Source organism: Pseudorasbora parva, chromosome 14 (genome assembly GCF_024679245.1).
Source record: "Pseudorasbora parva isolate DD20220531a chromosome 14, ASM2467924v1, whole genome shotgun sequence".
Lineage (NCBI taxonomy): Eukaryota > Metazoa > Chordata > Actinopteri > Cypriniformes > Gobionidae > Pseudorasbora > Pseudorasbora parva.
Genome location: NC_090185.1, coordinates 6,413,668 through 6,437,598, shown reverse-complemented (window position 1 = coordinate 6,437,598; position 23,931 = coordinate 6,413,668). Strand labels below are relative to the sequence as shown.

General features: G+C 38.8%; 1 protein-coding gene across 2 annotated transcripts; it reads left to right on the top strand.

The window, feature by feature from the left end:
• The first annotated feature begins 1,262 nt into the window (after positions 1-1,262).
• On the top strand, positions 1,263-23,919 carry ncln (nicalin). Of its 2 annotated transcripts, none has more exons than XM_067415319.1 (15): positions 1,263-1,581; positions 2,637-2,827; positions 2,910-3,054; positions 3,195-3,289; positions 8,145-8,225; positions 8,298-8,401; positions 8,487-8,575; positions 13,472-13,611; positions 13,697-13,875; positions 14,046-14,133; positions 14,978-15,016; positions 17,333-17,496; positions 18,884-18,937; positions 20,408-20,486; positions 22,217-23,919. In XM_067415319.1, the coding sequence occupies exons 1-15, from the start codon at positions 1,419-1,421 to the stop codon at positions 22,277-22,279; spliced, it is 1,674 nt and encodes a 557-aa protein (XP_067271420.1). In that variant the 5' UTR covers positions 1,263-1,418; the 3' UTR covers positions 22,280-23,919. The 2 variants fall into 2 exon arrangements, with proteins under 2 accessions (XP_067271420.1, XP_067271419.1); XM_067415318.1 differs by having other exon boundaries at positions 1,264-1,581; positions 13,697-13,920.
• Positions 23,920-23,931: the final 12 nt, after the last annotated feature.

The following is a 23,931-nucleotide window of genomic DNA, read 5'->3' as shown; positions in this document are numbered from 1 at the left end:
ACCACTTTTTTCCATCTTAACCCTCTGAATCCTGAGGGGATTCTGGGCCCTGGAGGTGTTGGTCACACGTCAGAATAATGGCCCGTCATTAATAGGGAACTATGCTACATTAACACTTCAGCTACTACTATTAACTAATATAGAACCAAGCTTAACTAATCAGTAATATTGAATTTAGGACTAAAATCCTAAGAATAAGTTCCTTATTAGGTAATCAATAATTACTGAAGGAGAAGAACTAATTGGTAACTATGTCAAATGATAAAGAGATACTAAAATAATTACTAATCACAACATTAACGTCTTAAATTGTCAATTGTCATAAAATGCGTCACTAATTATTGGTGTTAGTGCTAGTCACCCTGCAGGAACTAGAAGCCTGGAGCATTATTTTAAAGTGGAAAAACATCTTTAGTACATCACTAGTAGTTCCTGAGTGACTATAGGTTACACTTGAGTAATTAGTAGAGCTAATTTATTTATCCGAATTATCAGTGTGTTGATTTTATCGGCCGATATAAGAGCCTGACGCAGATATATCGACATCGGCGTATATGTAGCAGATATGCCAAGCGAATGTTCACACAAAATGATGTGCACAAGGGCAGTTTGTTGTGCCATTTTTAATCTAAAATTGAATACAAACATTATTATTAGTAGCAGTAGTTCAGGGGAATAATACAGATAATAGGCTACAGTAATTATTTTTCATTATATTATCAAATGATTCATAACTTGTTATTAATGAATTGTATTATCAATTACTTTAATGGTTATATAGATATCTGGTCAATAAAGTATTAGTTTGATAATACAGTAATGAAAAATAATTAAAAGTAAAATCACTAATGACTCATTGATTAGCTACTCTGTGATCAACAAATACAGAAACGTTTTATCTTTTATAAACATTAATATCTTTAACCATGACAGAAAGTTTATAAACAATGAAAATTGTCATTTATACTTTAATTTATTAAGAATTGTACTGCACTACCCACATGTAAATTATTTTGTACGGTTTGCTAAATAAATAAATAAATAAATAAATAAATCTGACGGGAGAAAAGGGTCAGATGAGGTAGTCCTTGAACTTCCCTGATGGACCCCAACCAACGCCAAAAAGAGGCACACGAACGAGATGTCATGAATTCAAATTATTTAAAATAAATAATATAAAATTCTTAACTTAGTCTATTTAACGTAATCTGTCATGGAAAAGGTAAACATACTATACATCAATTAAAATTTAGGCTCAATGCAGGACGGCAGAATGCAGATGTGTAGGTGTCCGGTGATCTCGCCTGCCTGAAACTCTCACCACCGCGGCGCCTGACAGCTCGAGCGATCGCCGTCAATCATTCATTCAGTCTTTTTCTCCGTTTCTCTCCACCGGAATCTACCGAACCGGCTCCAGCATGTTCGAGGAGGCCAGCGAGGTGTTGGAGAACATGCTGAAGTGGTCGTTCCCGTTGAGTTTGGTGCTGTTTCTGGTGCTGGTGTGTCCGCTACGCGCGGAAGCGGCGCATGAGTTCAGTGTGTACCGCATGCAGCAGTACGACCTGCAGGGACAAACCTACGGTAATAAACCCATACAACACGCTTTATATGACCATATAATGCGCTTTTAACATCTCTTGGTTTGTATTCATTTCATGCGGCGGCGTAGTGGTTTATTACGCAACGTCTGCTGGGGTTTAAACCTACAACCTTTCAGTTAACAACACCCCAGTATCAGTACGTGGTTTCTGGGTTCAAAATGTTCTTCAGGGCTCCTGAGTTAACGGTTGTTGGTTCAAAGACACCAACGGATAAATAACCGACTTTTATATTTAAATGTCGTACTATGTTGAATATCGCGGTATTTACCGCGTTACACACATCGACGCAGCGCTAATTTAGTATTATTTATGTATGATTATAGTTTTAAGCTTAATTTTTTTGTTTAATGTTTAGTAGTTTTCACATGTGCTTTTGTTACTTTTACTATTTTACTTCAGTTTGTTTTTATCTTTTTCTAGTTAGTAAATGTTTTGCTTCAACTCCAACTGTAACATATTTTCATTAGTCAGATACTTAATTCTTTAGGAAATACCAAGGTGTCACCATAATGTGTTCAAAACATTGGTACCTTAACTCATTATTATGATTGTTATTATTTGCAGTGCTATTTTAGTATTTTATACCATGATAGTTTTTCTTATGTTTCAATTGGCAATAGTTTTAGTCTTAGTTAAGGATAATGACTCGTTTATTGAAGCGTCTCTGTGGCAGCTCTGTTGATCAAACATCTCATCTTCATGAGATGTCATGAATTAAGAATGGGTTTTTCAGGTGTTTATGAACTTCTCAGATATTTATTTGATATAATTTGGTGGAGGAAGAAAAACATTTGGTAACACTTTATTTTAAGGTGATCACTACACATACTTACTATAGTAATAACAGTAAATTATGGATTATTTCAAGTAACTAACCCCAAACCAAATGTAAATAAGTAATACTACTCAGTACTATGTAGTTATGTCACTTTAAAATAAAGTTTAACATTTATATCTATGTTCAAAATGCAATATAAAATGGGTAGTTAAAAAAAAGGTTTTCATGCATTAATAATAAGCCGAATTGATTTGCAGGTTCCCGTAATGCCATTTTAAACACAGAGGCTCGTTCGGTGGAGGCCGAGGTGCTCAGCCGTCGATGCGTGATGATGCGGCTCGCCGATTTCTCTTTCGAGAAATACCAGAAAGCCCTCCGACAGTCTGCGGGAGCCGTGGTCATCATACTGCCCCAGAACATGTCCACTATGCCTCAGGACATAGTGCAGGTAAGGCCGCGGCCCGCTCAGAGGCGCGTGTGGGATGCTTCCACCTGGAGGCTGATTTTTGGTCTCTTTTCGTCCACTTTAGCAGTTCATGGAGCTGGAGCCGGAGCTGTTGGCCACCGAGACCATCGTGCCCGTGTATTTCGCCCTGGAGGACGAGGAGCTGCTGTCCATCTACACACAGACACAGATCTCCTCTTCCTCGCAGGGCTCGTCATCAGCTGCAGAAGGTACCCGATAATATGCATTTCAGTGGAATCTTTTATGAACGATTATAATAATTTGATATATTTTCTTGTTTTATATTAAAATACATATCAATGTAATATATTATGTGTTTATATAAATGTGTGTATTCGTTTTTGAACAGTGCTGCTGCACACAGCCACAGCCAATGGCTTTCAGATGGTGACCAGTGGAGCTCAGAGTAAAGCTGTCAGTGATTGGGCCATTACGAGTCTAGAGGCGAGTATAACTGATTCCAGGCAAGACTAGTTTACCCACAAACAAAGGTTCTCTCATCAGGTGTCGAACCAAACCTGTATGACCTTCCTTGCTCTCTTCCTCACCAAAATTATGTTTTGAAGAACAATCATGCTGCTTTATCATCTAGTGAAAGTTGAAAACCAAAACAAAAGTAGTTCTTCAACTTCTGGACTACAAAAAAGTCTTCTAAAGCCACATTTGTGACTGAAATTCAAGCCATTATTTGCTGAATATCCAGTTCAAACGTGGCCAATAAGGACGCATCACAGCAGGATAAATTGAGAATCACGATTTTTTTGGTCGTTGTTTAAAACATATAATTAACTATAGGTTAACCTGCTGTCTATTTAGGATAGTAAAGATTGGTGTTGTAGTACTCAAGACCAGTCTTGGTCTTGAGACCGGTCTTAAGACCATTTTTTGAAGGTCTTTTTGAAGGTCTATTTCTCCTCTGTCTTGTCTTCTTCTCAGAGGCTTAGAGGACTCTGGTTTTTATCTCAAGACCACTTCAAGGATAATCACTGAATATCTGTTGCATTATCTGATTTAACATCATTAATGTGATTTGATTTAAAACTTACTGCTTAAAATGCAATCAATAACTTCTTTGTAATGCGATTTCTTGTGTTACTGTGCTGCCGGGTTCAAAATCAGTGCAGCATTGTCTCAAAAATGCCCACACTGTAAAAAAAATTTGGTTGGTTTTTGTTGGTTTAACTTAAAAAAGTAAGTAACCTGGTTGCCTTAATTTTAAGTTTATTGAAATTAAAAATTTGAGTTGATAAAAATGAAGGAAATTTGTTAAATAAATAGAAACTCAAAATATTATTGTATCTGAACCACATAAAAAATTTATTAATCATGAAAATAGCACTATTTGGCATGTTTCACTGCATCATCAGAAATAAAACACACACAATTACCCAATTTGCTTACAAAATCTTTTAATAATATTTTAAAGGGGGGGTGAAACACTCAGTTTCAGTCAGTGTCATGTCAATCTTGAGTACCTATAGAGTAGCATTGCATCCTGCATATCTCCGAAAAGTCTTTATTTTTTTAATAATTATATAAGAAAGATGCGCTGTTCCGAGTCTTTCCGAAAAAGCTGAGCGGGTGGGGGCGTGTCGTGTGAGCGGAGCTAAATAATGACGTGTGCACGCCGCCGCTGTTGTGTTGAGTGCGTCGTAAAGCTGTGTCATCCCTAACAGCGGGAAAAAAACTTTATTCAAAATAAAAATATGGCTTTTAATCAGATACAGCCATACATCTATGATCCGGAATCAGACCCAGAGGCTGCAGTTGAACAGGAGCAGCAGCAAAAACGACTAGAGCAGGACGTCTCTATGTGGTACAAGTTATACACTAACTATATAATATGCTTAGCGGCTTGTGTTATTTACATATTTATACTTGAATTATATCGTCGTATTTTTGTCTTTGAAGGTGTACATGTGGGAAGTGCAGTTGTGCACGTGTGTTTGTGTGTTTACGCGTGGTTTGTGTAGACAGTAAGCGGACTAAAAAAAACACAGACATTTGAAGCAGTCTCACTCACCCTTCTAACGTTGGGACTGCTCCATCCTTCAGCATTAGGCGATTGGGAAAATCCGGCGTCAAGTCGGCACCGAAATGCAGCGAACAGATATAAACATTCGCGCAACTCAGTTGCTGATCCGGAAAAGCAAATTACATCCACTGTTGCCTTACCGCGGGGTTTTTGGGGAATCTGTGCAGGACTGTCTTGGTCTGGCAACCAAAAACGCACTTTTTTGGTGACATTGTTATGTGCACATCACCTGTCCAGCATCCTACAAACCAGCGCTTTGATGGGCGTAGGCTGTTGCTTTCGCTCTCTCCCTCTCTCTCTCTCACGCTCTTCCGGTAGAATTGTCCGTAAGGCCCATACAAGGAAATTCCGCCCCCCGTTAACGTCAAAGGGGACGCATGATCTCAAAAAACTTGCCGAAACTTATGACTAACCGGAAGTAGTATTTTTGACAAAGAAATACTCCCATCAAACGTCCACCTTAACTTTTGAAACTTTGTCCATGTTTAGTATGGGATTCCAAGTCTTTAACAGTGTAAAAAGATCAGTATGCATGAAACAGCATTTCACCCCCCCTTTAATAAAGGTTGTCGAATCTCAAAAAATGTTCATTGTATTAACTCAACATTTTAATTTCAGTGAACTCAAAATTTTAAGGCAACCAGGTAACTTTTTTTTCTAAATAATTTTTTACAGTACACAAAATTCTGAGATTTAGTTTTTTATGTAACATGGAATATAATTAAGCAATATCACAAGAGCAAGAGTTGTTTTGATGAATATAAGCGTGATTGCAAATGATTTATACAAACGTTAAATAAACCAGAAGTTAATATTAAATTACAAATTTTAAACTGTCTTGCTAATTCTGCAATGTTTTGTTATTAAACGAATCGGCTGCTTTTAACAAATCGGTTGAATAAATGATTCCGTGACTGTTCAATAATGTTAATGTTAAATTAATCGTAACATTATTTATGCAGGTTTAATTGTACAAATTCTTCTGTGCTTTGAATTGTGTTGTCAGTGATTTGATTGGTAACGGCGCTATAGTGTCCTACTAGTCTAATTGACCCTTCGCTAAGCCACGCCCAAAAAACGCCATAGGCCAATCGTGGCTTAGCAACCGTTACTAGGTGCGGAAGGTCCGTCAAGCTGTCGAGCAAGGGAAACATGCCGAAGCATCGTGCGTATGGATTGTGCAAATCTGAAACCGATCCTAAAAGTTTGGACGAAGGGTGGAATTTTTTTCTTTCCCTAAATCTAAAACCCAAGGTGAGAAATGCCAGGCGTGAATTAAGCAGTGTGTGAGGCCACGTTCACAACTAAATGTCGACAGGATTTACAAAAACACCTACATTTGATCCAACTAACTGAAGCAACATGAGGCTTTTGATTGATGCAAATTATTTCATCATATGATGCAGTATATAAACTATAAAAAGGACTTGTCTTGTAGCTTTATTTATTAGTTTCGTATCATAGTTTGTTTAGACGAATTGTTTGCAAATTAAGACCATCATAAGGATGGTTGCAGTGGCTGTGTTTATAAAATTAATAAAACCCATCATGTTTGAGACGGTGACTTTCAGTTATAAGGTGAGTTTTTTGATGAATGGCTCAGGTCAGTATCTCTGGTCCAAGGCATAGATTAGACCACAAAGTTAGCACAAGTCTGGCGCGCTAAATATAAGCGGACGAATAATTGCAAAGTGGTCAGGCTTGTGTTTATTCCACAATCCTGCTGTGCATAAACATACATTAGGCGGCTGCTGATTGCGCTGGGACTATATGATTTAGCTTCAATTTTAATGAAATTATTCTCTAATCGTTTGCGTAGTATGTCGTGAATGTATCCCACGAATCCATACTGCAGTTTCTTTTGAATTGTTCTCTCAGATATTTCTTCTGTTCATCAAAAATGACTAATTATTGCCTTGGAAATGTCTGACACCTGTGGAAGCATACTGTATTAGACGTGCCAGACGAGAAAGGTCATAGCAACAGTAACTAAGGAGGGCGTGGCTTAGCGAAGTGTCAATTGTATTTATTCATTAAATATGAGACGTTTCTCAGACAGTAGATATGGATCTTTTAGATAAACTAAAGGAGTGCGGGTTTGTTCTTGTCTTGGTCTTGTCTTGATTTCAACCCCACAATGTCTTGGTTGTAGTCAAGACCATAGATATCCATAATAAAGGCTAGATGTCTCGTCCGCGCTGTTGGCCAATGGAGGTCGCCGCCCGCAACTGGCGGCCATCTTGTCACAGGCAGCTCGCTTACTCGTAACAGTGTGTTTTAATGGTGCATATACTTAAATAACCATAACTTGCTCAAATTTCAACCGATTTTTAAACTGTTTTGTTTGTTATAAACGTCAGACATGTAGTTATGACACTACATACTTATGAATAATTATAACCATGGACTTCAATATGAAAGTAACACAAACAATGAATATACACAAACACAAGGTATTAAAAAATTAAACAAACAATGCGATTACATGCAAAACATGCAAACTAAGTTTATTTTAACTAGACAAAAGATTGGTTGTCATAAAATCGGTATTGGTGTCAATAAAACCTATATAATTGAACAGCTCGATTGTGGTCTCAGCCTTGATAAAGTGCGTGTAAGTTATAGCCGTGATACACAAGCTGCACGATTAAGTCGTTAATCTAAACGAAAAGCTGCAATTTCAACGTGTTAAAGCATCCAGATTTGTAGCCATGTTAATAACGTCTGTAAGAAACCAAACCATTTGTAAATCCATTGAGATTTCAGCGAGATAAGAGTATTTATGTTCGTACAGATAACTCATTTTACATCAGGTTACACAGAGCCCGACAGAAAGCTTGCCTGTGACAAGATGGCCGCCGGTGATGACGATGGTGACTCTAGCCCTTATTATGGATATCTATGGTCAAGACCACCTAAAGACATAATTAAAGTCACCCGTGTGACTCAAGTGGCCTCAATTTTATGACACGACGTGCAAAGAAACCCATTTACCAATTTATTTACAAAATATTAATCTCCAGCGCCTTCACTAGAGCATCATGACGTTTGCGGTGTTGTGGCGCGAGCGCGTGGATATTAATATTAATAATAAATAAAAATACAAGTGTAAATTTGACCTTGTGTTACACAGCTGCCGACTTTAAAAGTGAGATATGGCAGAAATATCCCTCGATGTGGCTTTGATACTATCTAGTTGCCTTTTTTATATGCTCACAAATAGCAAAGCGTGTATATTATATAATCTCTGATTTATGTCCTCAGGGGCGTCTCGCAGGTTCCGGCGGAGAAGACCTGCCCACTATCGTCCTGGTTGCTCACTATGACTCTTTCGGTGTTGCTCCGGTAAGGACCTCGTGCCGATCTCTATATCGCTCTGGGTTATCGTTGCGATATTGAGCGTGTGTTTTGTTCCAGTGGCTGTCCTACGGCGCAGACTCGAATGGCAGCGGGGTGGCCATGCTCCTAGAGCTCGCACGACTGTTTTCCAGACTCTACTCCTACAAGAGGACGCATGCAGGGTAACACTCAAGCTTTGTTTAGGAAAACAGATGCTTGAAACAGATTTCTGTCTGCGTGCTTTACAAAAACATGTTTTTTTTATAGATACAACCTGCTGTTTTTCTTGTCGGGAGGCGGGAAGTTTAACTACCAAGGCACTAAGCGCTGGCTGGAGGACAATCTGGATCACACAGGTGCGAAAGTGGCCTCACGACCTACACAGGACGGGAATTGATCTCGCTTTTGCCATTTAAAATGATCAACATGCACAGCAAATATAGTTTAAATGAAGTGCTGTATTAAAATAAGTATTATGATTATTTAATATAGTTGCAAGTAGAATGCTGTTATTAGGGATGCACCGATACCATTTTTCCAGAACCGATCCGATCCGATATTAAAAATGTTGAATATCGGTCGATACCGATACAAAACCGATCCGATACCAATGCAGTTTTGTCTATGTAGAATTTCTAAGCCTTAGTGTGTAGAATTGAATAAATTAGATTAGTGAATAATACAGCAGCAAAAGTTATAAAATGACGAGTGCACAATAATTGTATAAAATCTAAACATTTAGTTGGGAAAAAATAAAGGAAACCACAAAAGTGAATAAGTGTAGCTGTAAGTAAATATATTTATAGAAATAGGGCCTATATACTAAGAAATTGCATTTATTTTAAATGTATAGTGCATATTTTTAATGAGGCAGCAACATATAGATAGAGCAGAACAAGAAAGGCTATTAAAGGGGGGGTGAAATGCTGTTTCATGCATACTGATCTTTTTACACTGTTAAAGACTTGGAATCCCATACTAAACATAGACAAAGTTTCAAAAGTTAAGGTGGACGTTTGATGGGAGTATTTCTTTGTCAAAAATACTACTTCCGGTTAGCCATAAGTTTCGGCAAGTTTTTTGAGATCATGCGTCCCCATTGACGTTAATGGGGGCGGAATTTCCTTGTATGGGCCTTACGGACAATTCTACCGGAAGCGCGTAAGAGAGAGAGAGGGAGAGAGCGAAAGTAACAGGCTACGCCCATCAAAGCGCTGGCTCGTAGGCTGCGCTGCACAGGTAATGTGCACAATTAACAATGACATCAAAAAGTGCGTTTTTGGTTGCCAGACCAAGACAGTCCTGCACAGATTCCCCCAAACCCCGCGGTAAGGCAACAGTGGATGGAATTTGCTTTTCCGGATCAGCAACTGAGTTGCGCGAATGTTTATATCTGTTCGCTGCATTTCGGTGCCGACTGTTTCATAAACAAGGCCCAGCTCGACGCCGGATTTTCCGATCGCCTAATGCTGAAGGATGGAGCAGTCCCAACGATAAAGGTCCCAACGTTAGTACCGCAGGCTGTGAGTAAGAGTGCTTCAAATGTCTGTGTTTTTGCCTATGCTCATCAAGTAGCCCAAACATGATCACGTTTAGTTACTATATATATTACTATATATAGAAATTGATCAATGGAGCATGCGATGTGTAGTGCGTGTACATTTGTTTAGCTGGCCACTATATGTGTAACTTTATGTTTGTGTATTGTAAAAGCACTCCAAACAACAATACACAAAGAGTGGGGAAATATGTTGAACTAAATAAGCGCGCTTCTTCATTCAAATGCGCTACTATTCTGTGTCTTTCTATGAGGAAACACTAACTAAGCCTGCCGTGCAAAACCAGTCCGCTTAATAACGTTACAATTGTCTACACAAACCACGCGTAAACACACACACACACGTGCACAACTGCACTTCCCACATGTACACCTTCAAAGACAAAAATACGACGATATAATTCAAGTATAAATATGTAAATAACACAAGCCGCTAAGCATATTATATAGTTAGTGTATAACTTGTACCACATAGAGACGTCCTGCTCTAGTCGTTTTTGCTGCTGCTCCTGTTCAACTGCAGCCTCTGGGTCTGATTCCGGATCATAGATAGGGATGGGCATTTTCCCAAAATATTGTATTCGAATATTTGGGCTCATAAAAATCGAATATTCGAATATTCGTTTATTTAAATTAGGTATTTTGAGAAAATGAGAGATGTTTCTTTCTTTTTTTCTCTAAACATGTCGTCACCATTTCTGAACAAGCTTATGATTAGGCAATGTACACAACACGCTTACGTTATATCTTAAGGTTTTTAAAACATTAAACAGTGTGTAAAAAAATGCCTAAAGAACAAAAGCATTATAAGCTCAAGGAGCACGAGCACAGAGCGCGTCAGTTAGCGTGACGTACACACACACACAAACGTCAATAGGCTATAGCCTACCGACCTGTGTGTGTGTGTGTGTGTGTGTTTGATATGGCTGATGTGTTTACTTTGTATTGTTTCACATTTTCATGTAGGGATAAACTATAATATTATTGGATTATGATATTATTCTCGGGTGAGAAAATGCGCCACTGACAGGCGTTGCGGAGACAAAGATATCGGTTAAGTGAAGTCTGAGTGAAGAACTTTGTATTTTCTGTTCATAAACCCTCAAAGAACTTTAAAGGAAGCATTTGTCTCGAGATCATTTTGCTATCATAAGTTATCTCACTCGCACTCGGGGTACAGATGAGCTTACCTGCACTCCTGAGCAGTGATCGCTCATTCCACTGGTGTTTGGATTTCATGTGATTCTCGTTTGTGGTGGTGATATCATTATAACTCAGTTTCAGTAATTGATTTCATCAAAAGTAACTCCATTTTGTGCATTTTCATCATAGTGCAAACAGCATTTTCAATTTTCATCGAAGTAACGTTAATTCCAAACATTGCGAGGCAGACGACGACATTGTGATCAAATGCACTTAAATTATTAACCTGCTCCACAACGCCAACCAGTGGATTGAGATATAACTGCGAGATTTAGAGGGATTTCTCATGGATGCACTGTGTAGCCAGTTGCTTGTGACTTTTTATTTTATGTCATCCTACTTTTATTATTTTATTTTACCTTAACTTATTTGTGTTGAAATAAATATTTTTGTAAATGTTTTAACTTCATCACAACTTAATGTTACCCTTTCATTGTTATTTATGTTTAATTTTCAATGGTTCCAGTCGGGAGTTCCTACCAATTGTTGTAGGTGGGGCCTTAATTAGTGGCGCACCTTAGGATGCGTTATCCGCTTCCCCTTTAAGCGTTCGCGCTCAGTCTGACTGAATGCAGCGGGGGAAGTGCGGAGTGAAACAGTAGGCCTTCCAGTGTGTGTGTGTTTTCTAATTTTGCTCCAACCTAGTTTTTCTTTAAAGTAAATAAATGCACGTCCTTCATCTCATCCATGTTTGGCTGTCCTTCTGTCCTGAGGGTACCACTTGATATCTGCTACAACTGCATTTACTGCCAGCCAATTAACAAAATAAAATTCGAATAGTATTTTTAGTTTTCGAATGTTAATTACAGATCGAATATTCGACTATTCGAATATTCGTGCACACCCCTAATCATAGATGTATGGCTGTATCTGATTAAAAGCCATATTTTTATTTTGAATAAAGTTTTTCCCGCTGTTAGGGATGACACAGCTTTACGACGCACTCAACACAACAGCAGCGCGCGCACGTCATTATTTAGCTCCGCTCACACGATACGCCCCCACCCGCTCGGCTTTTTTCGGAAAGACTCGGAACAGCGCATCTTTCTTATATAATTATTAAAAAAATAAAGACTTTTCGGAGATATGCAGGATGCAATGCTACTCTATAGGTACTCAAGATTGACATGACAATGACTGAAACTGAGTGTTTCACCCCCCCCTTTAATAAGGCTTTCATAGCGCAACAGTGTCATAATACAGAGCGGAACAAAGCTCTTATGCGCATCCTGTGCGCAGGATGATGCGCTTGAAGCAACACGGAGTCACATGCTCACAGCCATAGACGCTCACAGCTTGATCTAACTGACACCCGGTAGAAAGTAACACGGTTTACAGCAATAAACGGCAGCAGATAGCCATTTTTTTGAGAAACCATAACGTTAGAGCGTTATCTACAGATCAAGCATAATAACAGAAACAATAAATAATCTTGGAAAGTTTCATCGTGTTGAGTGTCGTAACCGAACGCGACAGTTTAAAGCTGAATGGAGAGTGACTGACAGCCGCAGTGGAGGGAAGCATTGACGTGAACTAATCTGTACTCGCATTAAACGATGGAATGGCTTCAGAACACTTATAATATAGTGCACGAATCGTTGATGCTTTATAAGGTTTTTGTGCCTTTTGCGGGGCGCTGGGGCTTAACAATAACACACAATATTATGCGCACAGTATCGAATTTGGATCGGTCCTGTCTGTCCGATACCGGATCCGGCAAATAATGGCAGATCGGAGCCGATGCCGATCCCGAGTATCGTATCGGTGCATCCCTAGCTGTTATAATGAGTAGTATGATGATTTGATATGTTGTATTAATATTAATAGTAAAATATGGTATTTAGTTTGCCCAGTAAAACATTTTGCATATCGAAATGCATATAAATATAGACAGATCAGGTAACATTATGAGGTGAATAACACTGATGATCTCTTCATCATGGAACCTGTTAGTGGGTGGGATATATTAGGGAGCAAGTGAACATTTTGTCCTCAAAGTTGATGTGTTGGAAGCAGGAAAAATGGGCAAGCGTAAGGATTTGAGCGAGTTTGACAAGGGCCAGATTGTGACGGCTAGACGACTGGGTCAGAGCATCTCCAAAACTGCAGCTCTTGTGGGCTGTTCCCGGTCTGCAGTGGTCAGTATCTATCAAAAGTGCTCCAAGGAAGGAACAGTGGAGAACCGGCCACAGGGTCATGGGCGGCCAAGGCTCATTGATGGACGTGGGGAGTGAAGGCTGGCCCGTGTGGTCCGATCAAACAGACGAGCTACTGGAGCTCAAACTGCTCAAGTAGTTAATGCTGGTTCTGATAGAAAGCTGTCAGAATACACAGTGTTTTTTCGCAGTTTGCCGGTATGGGGCTGCAATATTGTTTAGTAATAATAACAATGATAATCATCAAAACACAAGCCGTTTAAAACTAATTTAAATGAAGGGGGGAAAAGCAATATCATACGTTAAAAGAATTTATATGACCTCTTGTCTTTCAGATTCCAGTCTGCTCCAGGACAACGTGGCGTTTGTTTTGTGTCTGGACACTCTGGGTAACAGCGACAACCTTCACCTCCATGTGTCCAAGCCCCCAAAAGAGGGAAGCCCACAGCACACCCTGCTCAAAGAGCTGGAGACCGTAAGACTAGCCGCTCGCTGTTGAGAAATAAAAGGTTCGTTGTTTGCTCCTCGTAATGTCAAACGAAGTTATCTCTCATTATTAGGTGGCGGCCCATCAGCACCCCGAGCTGAAGTTCTCAATGGTCCACAAGAAGATTAACCTGGCCGACGACACTCTGGCATGGGAACACGAGCGATTCGGCATCCGCCGCCTGCCCGCCTTCACCCTGTCCCACCTGGAGAGCCACCGCAGCCCCGCACGCCACTCCATCATGGACATGCGGTCAGTGTCGTCCTCTCTGGACGGGGCGGGAGAGGCCACCGCTGGGTGGGTGATGATTGGTGCTCTCTCTCTGTCGCCCCATCTTAGCCACGACCCTTAGATCCCTCCCTCGCTGCTGACTGGTTCCTGTCTTTAAAGATATCTTTGTTTCGTTTCCGTTTTTCTCGTAGGCCTCACGTGGATCTAACCAAACTTAGTCGCAACACTAAACTCATCGCAGAAACGCTGGCGAGAGTCATATACAACCTGACAGAGAAGGTAATGGGGCCTTTATTAATTATTAATATGTATGTACAGTAATTTGATGACAATATTAAATATTTAGAAATTATATGACTATTGGGTAGAGCTACATTAGAAAATATAATGTTTTTTTAGTTTTTTTTACCACTTCAGCTTTGAAAATCGAATGCTAATTGCAATTTAATTATTTAATTACGATTTAACTAATTACATTTTTTTGTGATAAATTGTGATTTATAATGTTTGTGTTTTTTTAGAGGGGTCATTGTTTTTATCATTTATATATATATATATATATATATATATATATATATATATATATATATATATATATATATAAAATATATAAACCTTATTACATTTATTCGATTATTTTATTATTATTGCTACATAGCAATATTAATCGAAATAATATTTTTATAAAGATTGCAGTTTATAATGTGTTTTTAAATGAGGTATTTATTAGTTATTTTATATAATAATAAATAATTTAATTATTATATAAATAAAATATTATTATTATTATTATTATATATTACATTTATTATGTATTTTGTAATTTGTACTAAATAACAATACTACTATTGTAGTAGTTTAATAATTTTTACTGTTATAAATAATAAATAATTATGTTATTACAATACAACTAAAAATATTGTTATTTTATAGTGCAACTGTGATTTGTTTTTTTTTTCACACAGTATTTATTTGGTTAAATTGTAACCTTTGTTATTGATTAATCACACTAAGCATATAAGAATTTAGTTTTTATTTCTATTAATTGTGCAGCTTTACAATTTTTATCATGAAGCTCAAAATGTAGCTCTTAATAGTGTAATAATTGTCATATGTCACCCAGGGAGCCGGCGGAGACCTGGAGATCTTCACCGAACAGATGGTGAGTATGAGAAGATGGACGCCCCAAATTTTGCTGCCCATTCTCCATATCAGTGTCAGTGTTTGATTTTCTTCTGGGAACAAACATGTCACAATATTCTTCATTATAATAATTAATATGTATAAAGGGTGCAGGGCCCGGTTGAATTAGTTAGTTGTGTGTTGAAACCATAGACAGTAAAAAAAATATGGAAGTAGTGTCCGTGACGTCACCCATACGTTTCTGAAGAGCAGTTCTTAAGTGTAAAGTCGGCCATTGCCATCTTGTCAGTGCGTATCACTCCTAGATAACAGAAAATGGGCAAAGAGGCGGGATGTGGGCGGAGCTAAGGTGACTAACAGACATCAGACAAACGGCTATCCATCTGTCACTCAGTGGCCACGCCCCTTAATTATGCAGAACTTTAAGGCTTTATATAATGTAATTAAATGAGTTAAAAATTCACCCCCATCACAGTCGTCATGAAGAGCAAAATTAGCCGTATAGACCAAAACCATAATTTGTACCAGACTGTAAACATGTTTTTTTCTGCTGTAAAGTCGGGCATTTTAACATGAGGCTCAATGAGATTCTGCTCCTTCTAGAGCCGCTCTAGTGGCCAGTTGATTAAATGCAGTTTAAGTCACTTCTGTATTGGCTTCAACAGAAACTGGGGGCGGTTGCCGCTTGGTTTTAACTGGCGGTTATGGTAAGGGGCGGGGCATTTCCCTAACACGCTGGAAGAGTCTAAACCCCGCGGGTGCACAGGGACGGGAAAAGAGAAAAAGAGAAAGGAAGAAAATCGAAAGAAAGCCCAGTATAGAGGTTAGTCTTCTTATCTCAGCCAATAAGTTGTCAAACAAAACAAAAAATTAGTTAGTAGCAATCTTATCAACTAATATTTATTTTATAAATATTATTAACATTGTCACCAAGCTATCACTTGCTAGTTTTCTACATAATTACTATACGTATTGCAAACATAACTTCACTGACAATAATCTACAATAACCTACATGGATGTCATTTAAATATCAAAAGTCCAGTTCGTTATGAATATGGATAACGCTCTCTACGTGGGCGTCGGAAGGAAATAAATACGGCCTCTCGTTTTGTTTTGTTTTACTGGAGCAGCCTAACGATAGATACCATATTATTTACATTAAACACAAATATGCTGTGTTCACTAAAATCTTTACAGTGGCTGTAGTGTAGTGGTAAGACGCATGGCATAAAGATTTGATGTAGATCAATCAGAAGTTCGATCTTGCCTTTTACCACACTCGCTCTATTCCCTTTTCCCATCACATATCAGATCGGAAAGGCATTTATTTTCAATAAAAAGTGAGAAAATGTTTGAAAAGTGGAAATAAAGCGTCGAACGTGTTTAATAATAAGTGCTTCTCGGTTAGGGGTAGGCCTAGGAAAACAGACGTGCTGAATTAGAACAGAGACTATAAAAGTGAGTGAACTCCATCTCGCCTAGGGCAACCAAAGAGCTAGAGCCGGCCCTGGGTCATGGGCTCAATTCCCAGGGAAAGCAAGAACTGACAAAACGTAAATGCGTACCTTGAATGCTAAGTCACTTTGGATAAAAGTGTCTGCTAAATGCATAAATGTAAACTAAACAGAGCCGTTACTGACAGACTGGGAAGAGAGGAGATGCAACCCTGGAGAATATGAGGAATAATCAACATTCAAGCAGGAAAACATGATCTAGTAGAGCCCATCTTCAAAAGACATAAGCAGTTTTGCTTTCAGTGAAGACTTGTCGCTGTAAACTTGATGTGTTGTTCCTGGTGTTTGTTGGTTTTTGTTTAAAGGGTTCGTTCACCCAAAAATCAAATTGATGTCATTAATGACCCTATTGTCCGTTCATCTTCAGACACAGTTTAAGATATTTTATATTTAGTCCGAGAGCGTATGCAAGTGTATGCACACTATACTGTCCATGTCCAGAAAGGGAAACATCATCACAGTAGTCCATATGAGACATCAGTGGGTTAATTAGAGTCTCTTGAAGCATCCAAAATACATTTTGGTCAAAAAATAACAAAAACTACGACTTTATTCAGCATCGTCTTCTCTTCCGCATTTGTTTTCCTAAAGATTCGAAAGGTTATGAATCAGTGAATTGATTCATGATTTGGATCGCGTGTCAAACTGCTGAAATCACATGACATCGGCGATACGAATCATGAATCAATTCACTGATTCATAACCTTTCGAATCTTTAGGAAAACAAATGCGGAAGAGAAGACGATGCTGAATAAAGTCGCAGTTTTTGTTATTTTTGGGTGAACTAACCCTTTAAGTGCGTGTCTGCTTTCCCAACAGCAGGTGCAGGAGGATCAGCTGGCGTCATTGGTGGACTGGCTGACGGCACAGCCGCGAGCCGCCCAGCTGCTGGATAAAGACAGCAGCATCGTTAACACACTGGAGTATTACATGAACCGCTATCTGAAGGACGTCAAGAGGCATTTGGTCCGAGCCGATAAAAGGTGAGAGCACCACAGCAGCCCTCCGTGTTTGTGTTGATCTAAAATAAATGTTCAAAGGTTAACTCTTTCAACGGCTAATGCAGAATTTTCCGGGTTTCCATGTTTTCACTGTCAGACGCTAGGGGGCGCTATAACACATCTTCTGAATGAATACTGAATCTCCTAATCAAAACACACGCGAGGAAGATGCCAAAAAACCTAGCGATCGCATGTAATCATATGCATATCCGTCTTTCGGATGAGACGTTAAACCGAGGTCCCGACTCTCTGTGGTCGTTAAAAATCCCAAATTTGCCCATCGGCCTCTGTCCATCATGGCCTCCTAATCATCCCCCTCTCCTGATTGGCTTCATCACTCGGTCTCCTCTCCACCAATCAGCTCGTGTGTGGTGGGCGTTCTGGCGCAATATGGCAATATTGGTGGTGGTTGAGGAGATTCCCCCTTCTATGTAAAGCACTATGAGTGCCTAGAAAAGCGATATATAAATGTAATGAATTATTATTATTATATGACAAATAACGTGATCATTAAACATTGATTGATTTGATTGATACTTTATTAATCCTTTACAGAAAATTATATCGTCACGGCAGCTTCAACACTCAAAAGTACACAACACCACTCTCAAGTCTTTTACAATCTACGATCCAAAACCATTAAAAGAAATATTCCCACCTAAAAATTTACATAAATGCAATAAAAAATTAACACTAATATACACGTTAATACCCTATGTAATTCCAATAATCAATCCTATAATATTCATAGCACATTAAATAATCTAATAGTAGTCGATAGAAAGGACTTCCTCCTACGCTCAGACTTGCATTTTAGTGCAATCAGTCTATGATTGAAGGTGCGGGTGTTAAGCACCCCAAGAGTGTGTAGTGGATGTGAGGAGTTACATTATCGATCTCAGCTTAGAGAGTATTCGTCGCTCCGCCACCACCTGTACAGTATTAAATTCAGTTCCTGCAATGAAGCCAGCTTTCTTGATAAGTTTATCGAGTCTGTTTCGATCTCCCGTACTTGCACCCTCTCCCCAGCACACCACGCAAAGAACTTTAAAGATCATATAAATCAAAACTATCTAATGTTACTGAATGAGATGTGGAGCTACAGGACTGAAGCATTAGGGGTGTTGATGGACTCATCTCCTCCATCTGTGTTTGATAATCTCTCGATCTGATCTGGATACAGTCTTTCACAAAAACGTGATTTTCTCAGCTTTTTGTTCACAATGTTGCTTTTTTTATGAAACTTATCCAAGTGTTGATAAAGAAGGAATGCATGAAGCTAGAATAAAAAAAACTGGTGGTGGCTGGAAACTTTTTTTTAAAACACTGGCAGGGAAAGCGTTAATGATAATGTTTTATTTTTTGACAGGGACCCTGAATTTGTCTTTTATGACCAACTTAAGCAGACCATGAATGCTTACAGGTGAGACTGTCGATGATTTAATGAGTGTGCATTGATTTAAGCTTATTCAACTTTTAAAGGGATAGTTCACCCAAACATTTACATTTATGCATTTAGCAGACGCTTTTATCCAAAGCGACTTACAACTCAGGAGAACAGGAAGCGATCCGTCAAGAAGAGGCAACGAAACACAAAAAGTGCCCTAAATACCAAGATTTGTACACTGCTCAGAGTAGCAAAGACCAGAAAAGGAAAGAAGAAAGGAGAAATAGAGGGGGAAATTATTATTATTTATTTATTTTTTTAATGTAAGATTAAGTGCTCATGGAAGAGATGAGTCTTTTGAATGAAGTGAGTGATTCTGTTGTGCGTATGGAGGACGGAAGATCGTTCCACCAACCAGGAACAATGAAAGAAAAAGTTCTAGAGAGGGATTTCATGCCTCTCTGTGATGGTACCACAAACCTTCGTTCATTAGCTGAGCGAAGGCTTCTGGTGGGTGTGTAGACTCGTAGGAGTGAGTCGAAGTATGCGGGTGCTGCGCTTGTGGAAGATCCATGAGCAAGAGTCAGGGCTTTGAATTTGATCCGGGCAGCGAGTGGTAGCCAATGCAGGGAAATTAATAGAGGTGTGACATGAGCCCTTTTGGGCTCATTGAATACAAGACGTGCTGCAGCGTTCTGGATCATTTGCAGCGTTTTGATTGCACAAGATGGAAGTCCAGCCAGAAGCGCATTGCAATAGTCAAGTCTAGAAATGACCAGGGCTTGGACAAGAAGCTGTGTTGCATGCTCCGTAAGGAACGGTCTGATTTTCCTGATGTTGTGCAATGCAAACCTGCATGACCGAGCCGTCTTCGAGATGTGGTCTTTGAAGGACAGCTGGTCATCAAAGATTACTCCAAGATTTCTGACCGACCCTGAAGGAGTAATCAAAGATGAACCTAGCTGGATGGTAAAATCATGTTGTATGGTGGGGTTAGCAGGGAAAACAAGCAGCTCAGTCTTTGCTAGATTGAGCTGCAGGTGATGAATCAAACATGACACAAAGGGAGATATTTTGAAAAATGATTGTAACCAAAGAGTTGTGGGTATACACATATTCTTCAAAATATCACCCTTTGTGTTCGGCAGAAGAAAGACATTCACACATGTTTGAAAAAACTTGAGGGAGAGTAAATGATGACAGCATGTTCATTTTTGGGTGAACTATCCCTTTACGGTTTGCATTGTTAATCCAGAATTATTAAACATTATTATTATGATGCATTTCATTCTTAAACCTGGTTTAGTAATTAAAAAAAGATGACATTTTAATTATCATATTTATTAAGGTTTAATAACCTTAATAACTGACCCCCATTCAGCTTCACAAGTGTGAAATGTTGCTTAACCCAGGGTTAGAAATGGTTTTAACCCTATATTAAAATATAATAATATATGTAAAATATGCTGTTTAAATAATAATGTTGTTGCATTTGACACAATCCAGGGTAAAACCAGCGATCTTTGACCTGCTGCTAGCCGCCTGTATCGCATCTTATCTTGGAGTGCTGTATTTGGCTGTACAGGTAAGATTAGTATTCAGTATTCAGAAAATGTCATGCGCAGTGAATTTGCAATGCACTATATAATTGTGTGTGTGTGTGTGTGTGTGTGTGTGTGTGTGTGTGTATATATATATATATATATATATATATATATATATATATATAATATCAAAAGGATTATTAGGAACGCCTGTTCAATTTCTCATTAATGCAATTATCTAATCCACCAAATCAATCACATGGCAGTTGCTTCAATGCATTTAGGGGTGTGGTCCTGGTCAAAACAATATCCTGAACTCCAAATGTTCGAATGTCGGAATGGGAAAGAAAGGTGATTTAAGCAATTTTGAGCGTGGCATGGTTGTTGGTGCCAGACGGGCCGGTCTGAGTATTTCACAATCAGCTCAGTTACTGGGATTTTCACACACAACCATTTCTAGGGTTTACAAAGAATGGTGTGAAAAGGGAAAAACATCCAGTATGCAGCAGTCCTGTGGGAGAAAATGCCTTGATGATGCTCGAGGTCAGAGGAGAATGGGCCGACTGATTTAAGCTGATAGAAGAGCAACTTTGACTGAAATAACCACTCATTACAACCAGGGTATGCAGAAAAGCATTAGTGAAGCCACAACACGCACAACCTTGAGGCGGATGGGTTACAACAGCAGAAGACCCCACCGGGTACCACTCATCTCCACTACAAATAGGAAAAAGAGGCTACAATTTGCACAAGCTCAACAAAATTGGACAGTTGAAGACTGGAAAATTTTTGCCTGGTCTGATGAGTCTCGATTTCTTTTGAGACATTCAGATGGTAGAGTCAGAATTTGGCGTAAACAGAAGGAGAACATGGATCCATCATGCCTTGTTACCACTGTGCAGGCTGGGGGTGGTGGTGTAATGGTGTGGGGATGTTTTCTTGGCACACTTTAGGCCCCTTAGTGCCAATTGGGCATTGTTCAAATCCCACGGCCTACCTGAGCATTGTTTCGGACCATGTCCATCCCTTTGTGACCACCATGTACCCATCCTCTGATGGCTACTTCCAGCAGGATAATGCACCATGTCACAAAGCTCGAATCATTTCAAATTGGTTTCTTGAACATGACAATGAGTTGACTGTACTAAAATGGCCGCCACAGTCACCAGATCTCAACCCAATAGAGCATCTTTGGGATGTGGTGGAACGGGAGCTTCGTGCCCTGGATGTGCATCCGACAAATCTCCATCAACTGCAAGATGCTCTCCTATCAATATGGGCCAACGTTTCTAAAGAATGCTTTGAGCACCTTGTTGAATCAATGCCACGTAGAATTAAGGCAGTTCTGAAGGCGAAAGGGGGTCAAGGAATGGAAATATGTTTAATGGTTTTGTATAGAAAAAAATACATATCTTTGTCATTACTGTAATAACCATATACATATGATTTATTAATACATATTTGTCATTACTGATATATCATATACACTGATATTCGAAAGTTTCTGATTGTTAAGATTTTAAATGTTTTTTAGAAGAAGCCTCTTATGCTCACCAAAGCTGCATTTATTTTATTAAAAATAAAAACAAACAAAACAGCTGTAATATTGTGAAATATTATTAAAATGTGAAATAACCGTTTTAAATGTAATTTAAAAAACTTCTTCTAAAAACTAAAAATCTTACCGATCAAAAACTTTTGAACTCCAGTGTATTTATTAATTTGTCATAACCTCAATAACACAACCATTTTAATTCTTGTTTTCCTGCAGAATTTTGGATTTCTGTACGGTTTCCTGCGTAGAGTCACGGCTCCTCGGCTCAAACAGCATTAACCTGTGGCCACACACACACGTGTCTTCACGCAATACGAGCTGGGTCGCACAGCAGAGCCAAGAGTGTGTTTGCTTTCTTTATATCACACCGAGTTTGTTTGTTTGTTTGTTTGATTGATTGATTGAGTGCTTTTATGAGAAAGAACATTAATTTCAATGCCAAGTGTTTCATCCACTACATCTCCACTAGCCTTTTAAGTCTTCCTGGTCTCAAAAAATACAGTCCGTAATCATTCAAACGGAGTTCATTTAATTTCGCAAACATGTAAGTGTCAGTGTGTTGCAGTTGGTTAAAGGAACACACCTCTATTTTTGAAAATAGGCCAATTTTCCAACTCCCCTAGAGTTAAACAGTTGCGTTTTACCATTTTCTAATCCATTCAGCCGATCCCCAGGTCTGGCGTTAGCACTTTTAGCATAGTTTAGCGTAGACCATTGAGAGATCGTTATCGTTATTATCTTTCTTAAAAAATGACTGATACTTTTCCTATTTAAAACCTGACTCTATCGTGTACGAAGACCAACGGAAAAGGAAAAGTTGTGATAAGTTTTTTTTATTTTTATTTTAGGCCGATATGACTAGGAACTATACTCTCATTTCTGCGTAATAATCAGGCTAACTTCCGTCAACATAACCCACATGACAACCTAATCTTCAGTGTATTTTGATTCAAATACATGCGATTCAGGATCTGCACCAAAGTAAATATCTTCTAAATCAAATCTCATAAATGTGGTTTCTGACCATGTGTGCAAGCAGGTTTTCACGTTGGTTATGTTGGCGGAAGTTAGCCTTGATTATAGCCATATTGGTCTAGAAAATCACAACTTTTCATTTTCCGTCGGTCTTAGTACACGATGAAAAGACAGAAGAGTCAAGTTTCAAATAGGAAAAATACTGAAACTCTTTGGTCATTTTTTTGAGTGAGATGCTAACGGTATTATTAGATTCAATGCTGTATGCTAAGCTATGCTAAAAGTGCTAACGCCAGACCTGGAGATTGGTGAGAATGGATTAAAAAACGGTTGAACTCAACTGTTCAACTCCAGGAGTTGGAAAATTAGCCTATTTTTATGAACTGTGCGCTTATTGCATCAATTGCGGATTGTACTTTTGAAGCGGTTTCCAGAAAGCCCCTCCTAATGTCGTTATTCTTCACTGGCAGCTACTATAAAGTGGGCCAAAATTGTTGCTGGTCGAGTTGAGTAAAGTCTGTTAACGCTCAAGATTGTCACTCTTCTTTACGCGAGTCTCAACTTAAAACTGCCGATTCTCTTCAGAGCGAGTATTATATGTCGTTTGGAAACCGTTTGGCATTTCATGTTTTGCAGATTCCTAAAGTTTTTCCTCAAAAGAGTTGAACTCCATGATTCAATTCCCATTCGTTCTTGCATCCTAATTCCACATGTCGTTTTGACGTCCCAGGTCCAGTTCTGCTTTTCACTATTTATTAGGAAGCAGTGTGGTACAGATGTGGTGTTATTTATGGAAGCTGACACGCTTCGACATGCACTGATTACTTTTATTCTTTTTGTTCTCCAAACTTGATTTAACCTTACAAATCAGAGGTACATTAACTTGATTCTTAGGGAAAAAGGATGAAGAAAAACAAATAAAGGCATTTGTTGAATTAAGAACACATTGCAGTTGG

Coding starts and splice junctions, on each gene's coding strand:
- ncln (XM_067415318.1), top strand. CDS start 1,419: ATGTTCGAGGAGGCCAGCGAGGTGTTGGAGAACATGCTGAAGTGGTCG. Junction 3,055..3,194: donor CTCGTCATCAGCTGCAGAAG/GTACCCGATAAT, acceptor GTTTTTGAACAG/TGCTGCTGCACACAGCCACA. Junction 3,290..8,144: donor GGGCCATTACGAGTCTAGAG/GCGAGTATAACT, acceptor TTATGTCCTCAG/GGGCGTCTCGCAGGTTCCGG.